Source organism: Grammomys surdaster, unplaced genomic scaffold (genome assembly GCF_004785775.1).
Source record: "Grammomys surdaster isolate TR1022 unplaced genomic scaffold, NIH_TR_1.0 64, whole genome shotgun sequence".
NCBI lineage: Eukaryota > Metazoa > Chordata > Mammalia > Rodentia > Muridae > Grammomys > Grammomys surdaster.
Genome location: NW_021604566.1, coordinates 2,276,821 through 2,285,098, shown reverse-complemented (window position 1 = coordinate 2,285,098; position 8,278 = coordinate 2,276,821). Strand labels below are relative to the sequence as shown.

General features: G+C 40.1%; 1 protein-coding gene across 9 annotated transcripts in view; it reads right to left on the bottom strand.

Moving 5' to 3' along the window:
* Positions 1-8,278, bottom strand: part of Asph (aspartate beta-hydroxylase) — a 200,737-nt gene that overhangs the window by 108,289 nt on the left and 84,170 nt on the right. For 8 of the 9 annotated variants that reach the window (XM_028768532.1, XM_028768474.1, XM_028768525.1 and 5 more), the window contains 2 exons: positions 7,982-8,017; positions 3,446-3,490 (listed from right to left, as the gene is read on the bottom strand). In XM_028768532.1, the coding sequence (XP_028624365.1) occupies positions 3,446-3,490; positions 7,982-8,017 (81 nt within the window). The remainder of the gene's footprint in view (positions 1-3,445; positions 3,491-7,981; positions 8,018-8,278) is intronic. The other variant, XM_028768492.1, reaches the window with a different exon arrangement.

Genomic DNA, 8,278 nt, shown 5'->3' with positions numbered 1-8,278 from the left:
GGCCACCATCTCTATGTATAGTCCTTCTGAAGTCACCAGTGCACAGTAACCAGTTGGGGGGCCACCATCTCTATGTATAGTCCTTCTGAAGTCAAGAGAATTACCCACCCCACCCCACTGAGATCCATCCTTCACGCCACTCAGAAGTTAATGCTACCACGTTTGTTTTATCATACCACACTCCTATTAGATTCTAGCCCAGACCAGGCCAAGAACTTAGTATTGATTGACTGACCAGTGCAAAGCTGTGCCATAATAATTATTCAACATATGATTTGTGAATCAATGATCAGTAAAAATAATAACAAAAAAGTATGAAGTGATTATTAAACACTGGCCACTATGAACATGAAATCAAACTCTTCTACGGCTGCCGGAGTTTAAAGTGCTCGGTGCGGGACGCTTGGGTGGAAATGTTCGTTAGATGTAATTTAGGGGAACTATGTCTACTGATGGATTATTCTATAGTGGGCAGAGCCGAGACCACGATCACCAGTTTTAGACAGCCAAGAGTAGAAGAATCCCCAGAAAACACAATGCCCTCATACCTCTCTTCTGGGTCCAATGATTCTCAAAGTGCACTTTTACTCTTCGGTATGCACACTGAGACAGAAACTTTATGGTTCACTTAATTCACAGGGTCTTGAGTACTGTTTGGCAAAAATTCTACTCTAAGGAACTTTATAAATGACTCCTTCATAAGTCATTCTATTGGGGTTAGGTAGTTATTTGGATCCATGTCCTGAAATGACTAGGAATATGCCAGATGACTTCAAATAAAAATATGAGTTTAAGGAGAAAGGTTAAATTTGGATTTTTTTTAAAAGGTAAATACTTTAATAAATCAATTTAAAAATCTGGTATTCAAAATACTTAATTTCTCATATCAGAATGATCATTTCTTAAGACTGATTTTTCAAATGCTACGAAGCACCAACACATTTACAGAGGAAATGAAAGTTACATTATTAAGACAACTTGGCTTTATGCCACAATCATGAGCCAGTCTTTCACATCCTCAGTTCTAAGTGACAAACCAAGGAAGACTGAGAAAGGCAGGCAGGAACATGGTTAGTCTAATTTAGCACACTCAAAAAGCTCGAAACACTTGTGTCAGCTCCATGACCTTCATTCATTTGAAATGTTCTAGGAAACATTTGGATTGTAGGTTCTAGAATCACCCTGTGATGTTCAATTGTACATCTACGAGTCACCTCTGGTGCCTGGGGAGGCCACTGCCTTGCCATACCCCAGCATCCTTGCACGTGAGACAGACACGCCAGCAAGTCTAGCTTCTTCAGTGTTATTAATGATTGGGTAAGTCCATGAAATAGCCTAAAAATTCACCAACCTAATGCACGATGAGGTGTTTCCTACCTTGTTTATATGACAGTAAAGTCTCATGGGATTATCGCTATATGTCACCATGAATGTTAGTAAGCAAAACTGTGTAACCTAGTCTTGGAATGACCAAGGAATGAAATCACAGCATTCTGCAGAAGTCCTCCAGTTCAGCTTTCCCAAGAAGGGTTCTAGTGTGTGGACAGACCTGGTGGCTGGCTATGTTCCCACAGTTCCTGCCATCAGACAAGCAACACTTTGGCAAAAGCAGTTAACTGATTGAACCAAGATATCATTAGTATAGATTGACTATTTCCCTGTACAATTACATAATATAAACTGTAACATGAAGTAATACTAAGTCCCAGGTACAGGATATGAGAAAGTCCAGTATGAAGGCTCAGCATGACCACTGTCCACTCTGAGCCTCACACTTTCTTGCAGCAAAGTCAAATCACAAGCATGCAGAGGGTCTAGGGAGCTTTTGGAAGACCCACTCACAGAACTCGCTTCTTGATTAGTTCTTTCTGAGTTCCAGCAGCACTTGCTCTACCTCACAGGCCACACTAATTAATTCCTAAACAGGAACAGCCACATCCACCATTAACTGAGACTTAACATCACACTGGGAACTATGCTATGAATCACATCTTTATATCTATGTGCTGTATTGAGGTTGGTAAGCATCTCACTTTACAAATCACCCTACTCCACTACCCTGGTAACCACTTGGTATGTAATGTTTATGTGTCAATATAATCAGGGCATCAGTTCACAGGACATTGAAATAAAGCACAGACATTTATAGGCCCAACTCCTTTCACTATGGTTAGGTCAGTAATAAATTAAAAGGTATAGATGACAACTAGAAAAATACTCCTTGAAAATTCATTATTTCTAAGATTATTTCTCAAATACTTTTCTTTAAAGGCCTATAATCACCAAATGCTAATTTTATAACCTGCTCTGTCAGTGTCAAGTAGCATTTAACAAGAAGCAGAAAATCAATAGAAGTTTCACTTGCCATGCCTGCTGTTCTGAACAACAGAATATACATTGTTCTGTACTCATCATGTAAACTCCTCCATGGGTATCTTCTCCCATTCGGACTGTAATGCCAATGATTCAGGTCTCTAAAGTAAATTTCTGCATATCAACTAATATATATGAATAGGGTAAGAACACTGCCAAAAACTACAACATCCCATCTACCATATAAAGGCACAATAAAACATAACTAACAATATTCATTATTTCATTCACTGGCTATTCTTTATTCTGAAAGTCAGTATTCAGAATTATTTGGCAGGGACAATTACTCCTAACAAAATCTATGGCTGTTATACACATCACTGCTAAAGAGCTGTAGTATACACAATCTGAAAATGAGTAAAAAATGAACCAAGAAGATACAAATAGAAAAACAGTAAAATACAGAACTTATAAGAAGTGTGAATGGAGAAGAGATAAGGGAAAATCTGGTTAAAAACCTGTTCTTTCTCCCACTGCCTCTGCCCGTCTGACCACTATATTTTCTGTGACCTCTGAAAAGCCCCTGAAAGCAGCAGTCGTGGCTCAAGGGCCACTCCCACTCTCTTAATTCACTGGTGACAGGGGATTTTGGGAACAGAGAAGAACGTGGGCAGTGGGCTCCATGCAGTGGCTAAGGAAAGATGTGGGGTCCTGAGCAGCCCTGAACAAGTTCAGCTGCCCCAGACACTGCTGATGCTCTCAAGAAGGCTGGGCAGATGGAGGACGAGGGACAATGTGGAAACATACACACTATTTCACTTTGACCTGAGACAACCATTTCTATATCTACCATCAAACACCCAGACAATCAAAAAAGAAAAAAGTAAAACCCACAAGTCTCTAACTTATGTTCCCACCAGCATCTGCAAGGACAAGCTCATACTGAACAAGGGGTGTGTTTTCCACGACTGTCATCCCATTAAAACACAAATGTCTTTTTTTTTAAAATACAGAAATCGTCTGCAAATTTCTTACTCATTATAGTTCTGCTTCATAAGGTGAGTTTAATACCATCAGTATTTTAAATTTAAACAACAAAGCAAAATTCATTAGACCCAGGGAAATGTCATACCTGGTGGTGTGTCTTGCTGTTCTTCCACAGAGGAGACATTTATTTCTAAAATTAAACAAAGGACAATCCATTATATGTGGCAGATTATGGCTAAGGTAATCATTTGTAGAGAATTCACCTATTATTGTCATAAATGTATTAGGTTTTGATACCATGACAACAAAAGAATTAGCTACAGTTTAGTAAGGCTGCATACTTCTCAACCGGTTGCAAAGCAGGCTTCAGATAGGACCTGGCTAAGAGTCATATAACGGTGACTGGCACTAGGACCTTGGTTTTCCCCACAGTATTGCATCAAACTCAATAAGCAAGTGGATGAAAGACCAGCTGAGCACCTTATTTCTTTTATAGAGATTCTGCCACTAAAGCGTTGTCATTACACTGTCTTTGGGGCAGTTGACAAGAGCAGGTCCCTGAGTGTGTGCGTAGATTCTCCCTACCATTGCTAAATGACGCTCTTACCTGCTTCTGCTTAAAAATGATTTCCTCATAGTTGTAACACCAAATAGCATTTTAAAAAATTAAGTTTCAAAGACTGTTGAAATCAAACATCAAGCTCAGAAAAGTTGTTTTGGAAAAAAAAAATCTTCAAGATGAATCTGGATTTTATTTTTGTTTTGGATGTTACTCGCTATACAGGACAAAAGGTCTGAGGCCATTGCAAACTCAGCAAAACCTTCCAATTACTGAGCCCCAAAATCCACCAATCCCTGAGCTCAAAATCCCACCAATCCCTGGGCATGAAAACTCATCAATCCCTAAACTGGAAATCCCACCAATCATTACCCTGGAAAACTCTACCCCTAAGAAACCCTGTATAAAACCCGTCTTCTGCTCAATTCCCTGTGGCTTCTAGCTTGAGCAGAGGCATCCACCCTTCTCTCCTAATAAATGTCTTGTGAGAGGTTTACTGCGCACTGTGACTGTGGTATCCCTTGGCTCCCGACCGCCAGGATACCTTTCCCAAGAGCTCTGCAATACTAATGGAAATTAGAGAATCCTTCCCCTCAGAGCTATACAACAGTCACACACTGAACCCAGAACCCAGTGTGAGTGGATTCACACACTGAATCCAGTATGAGCTATCACCGAATTCTCCACCGCACAGGATCAGATATCCTAATATGAGTTGAGGATGTGGATGTGAACTTTTAGCTGGTTTTCTTTCCTTTGCTGCTTCAATTCAAGCGAGCTAAATAAGAGGCTGCAGGCATCACCAGCCAACCGGATCACTCTATAAATCACCTTACATACTAGTTTCATCAAACTGAGCAACACACTTACCACTACCTTAGACATGAGATTGTTAGTTCTACTCCTTATGAATTGTAAGAGGCCAGATGTGAGCAGCACACACCTTTGATTCCAGTACTGGGGAGGCAGAGGCAGGAGGATCTCTATGACTTAAAGCCAGCCTAGTCTATACAGCCTGGTTTATAAAGCCAGGGTTATATAGAGAGACCATGCCTCCAAAAACAAACAAAATAATCAAAAAGAAAAAAGATTAATTTTTTAAACTAATGCTCAAAATATTGATATGCTTTCTTTATTCATTTTTGTGCTTGGTGTAACTTAATTTTAATTATACAAGTTATGCTGAAAATAAAATATTAAATCTATTTTACATAAAAGGAAACAGAAGGCTGGATATAATCTCAAATCCCAGCACTCTACCTTTCTGCAGGAAGCTTGCCATGAGTCCTGGGCCAGCCTGGGCTACACAGAAAAAAATCATTGTTTAAAAATAAATAAGCAAATCTAACACAGTCCACCCTCTTTAAGTAAAATAATAATAATAATAATAATTAATAATAGGCTGGAGAGATGGTTCCGCAGTTGAGAATACTTGGTGCTCCTCACAAAGGACCATCTTTAGTTCTCAGCACCCATATAGTGGCTCACAACTGTCTGTAGCTCTAGTTCTAGAACATCTGGCATGCTCCTCTGGCTTCCACAACAGCAGTTCACGTGCACTGCACATATATGCATGCAGGGACACTCCCATACAAACAAAATAAAATGTAAAAATCTAAAGATAAAAAGAAAATGACAACCAAAATCACGCACACTCTCACCTGCTACTGATATGCTACTCATATCTCCTTGTCACCTGACCACTGTCATCTCACCATCATTGTCACCTGACCACTGTCATCACACCATCAGCGTGTCACTAGTCCTTGTTAACTTAAACTTTCAGCTAATTCTATTCTGGAAAAACAGAAAACGTGCATTCAACAAACTCTTCAGAAAATTTCATCAAAATATCATGTTTTTGAGTTTGTGATTTGAAATATAAAACTCCCACTTTGCTGTTACAGTCCAGCAAGAGCCGCAGACAAGGCTCTCAGCCCTGCTGACCACCAGAGAGAATTAGAAGTCTACCATAGTCTCAAAATGTCTGAAAATTCTTAGAAAGGAACTATGTCGTCAAGCCTGGATATGTGTGGTCAAATCACACATGGCGACTGTGATGGTTACTCATGATTGATCTGGGATGAACTAAGAGGCAGGGCTACGGGCATGATTAACCCAGGCAGGGTTAACTGAGGGGTAAGAGCCTTCCACAAACAGAATCTTTAGCAGCAACTAGACATCCAGAGGCTGCAGAAAGATCAGCGCCTCCTGCTGTCACGTGAGCACAGCTACCCCACTACCTTCATCATCCAAAGCCATCAGAACCCACCCTCTTTGACCTTCCACGTAAACTAAAGACCAGCAGCTCCCTGGGAATCCTCAGGTCTTCATCAGCACCGTGGGACTGCAGAGACATACAGCTTTGTATACTGAGCAGTTACTAGGTCCTCGGGCTTTCTAATATACAGCCAGTCATTGTTGGGCTACCTAGCCCCAATCAGGCAAGCTAAGCTAATAAACAGCCGTCTGTAATATACAGTCATCGTATAGGATCTGCTCCTGTAAAGAACCTTGTCTAATACAATGATGTTAATTATTTTCAAGTAAGGAAGGTTCTATAAAATTCTCCTTATGGGTTTCGGCTTTCTCTTTCCTAATGCTCATTGACTCAGAGATATTCAAGATACTGAAGAAAAGAAAGGAAATCTCAATGTAACCATCACTGGTACCTGAAGACAACTCCAATCTGAATACAGAAGGTACACAGGGCCTGTCTGTGCAGGTGTCTCCTCATTGTATGTGCTTAGGAAAGTAAATCTAGCCATCATTCCTTCACACACATTTCCTCAAATTACACTTCCACACATTCTGCCAAGTCGAGCTCAAAAGCACATAGTGCATCTCGGCAGTAATATGCTTACCCATGCCAGGGGCTCTATTTCCAGCCTGACAAAAAATGTGAATTAAAAACTCTAAGGGCTGAAGAGATGGCTCAGCGGTTAAGAGCACTGACTATTCTTCCAGAAGTCTTGAGTTCAATTCCCAACTCATGGAACAACTACATGGTGACTCACAACCATCTGTAATGGATCTGATGCCCTCTTCTGGTGTGTCTGAAAATAGCTACAGTGTACACATATATACATAAAATAAAGAATTCTAAAAAACAAACAAACAAGCAAAAAGACTCTAAGAGTAATTCTGCAAGGAAACATCTCCTATGGTAGCCCTCTGATGAGAAAGAACACAAGCATGCCCACACAGTGAACTTGAGGATCATAGAGAGAAGGGCAGTGAGCTGTTTATCTCTGTGGAACCAGGATCACCAGATCTAGAACTCCTTCCAGTTTTAGCAGATCATTTGTTAAAAAAAAAAAAATACAAACACCTTTGCCCCATATCTCCTCCTCAGTGGCTACTGTGAGAATCAACAAAAACAACCCAACTGAAACATTCTTCTAACATAATTCTAAGAATTATCAGACCTGTTGTACTGAAATACTGCTACTTAACAAAGTCAAAGCAACTATTTCTACTTTTCAGAAAATAGTCCTTCCTTCCCAAGAAAATCTATCAGTTAACCAAACAGACAATAAATGCATTTTTTCTCCTCTGTATCTAAATAACATCATGAACCACACAACTTCCAGCCCATCTCCACCCAGAGTAACCCTTTCTCACTAGCTCTGAAGCAGTCACTTACTCATATACAAGAGTGGCCTTGCAACCACACTTACTTCTCTCACAGTATCCTGTTTCTGTCCCTGTCTTTGGACTCTTCCTTTATTCTATCTGGCCTCTGGATTGAGACCTCACAGAAAAGAAGCCCTTCGGCTTTATCCACCCCAGTACTGCCTGCCTCCAAGCCCTGGGTAAACACATAGATAAGGACACAGACTTTGAATAAATTGATCTACTTCAATGTAGAACATAAGATTATCTCTAAAAAATAACCTACCAGGCAAGCATGGCTGGTATGCCTTTAATACTAGGTATGGAGCATGCCTTTAATCCCATTACTCGGGAGGCAGAGGCGGGCAGATCTCTGTGAGCTGGAGCCCAGCTTGGTCTTCGAAGTGAGTTCTAGGACAGCCAGGGCTACACAGAGAAACTCTGCCTCAAAAACACACTAACAAAAAAAAGAAAAGAAAAAAAAAGAAAACAAGAAAAACAATTTACCTTCTGAAATTATGTTGGAATCTTCTATGGTGTTATCTAGGAAAATAAATGAATAAACCACACATATTACATTAACTCTCCTCCTCTGATATTAGTGGTTCTCAACCTTCCTAATGCTGACCCTTTAATATAGCTCCTCATGTTGCCATGACCATATAATTATTTTCATTGCTACTTCTTAACTATAGTTTTGCTACTATAGTGAATTATAATGCAAATATTTGTGTTTTCTGATGGTTTTCAATGACTCCTGTGAAAGGGTCATTTGACACCACAAGGGAGTCACAAACCACAGGT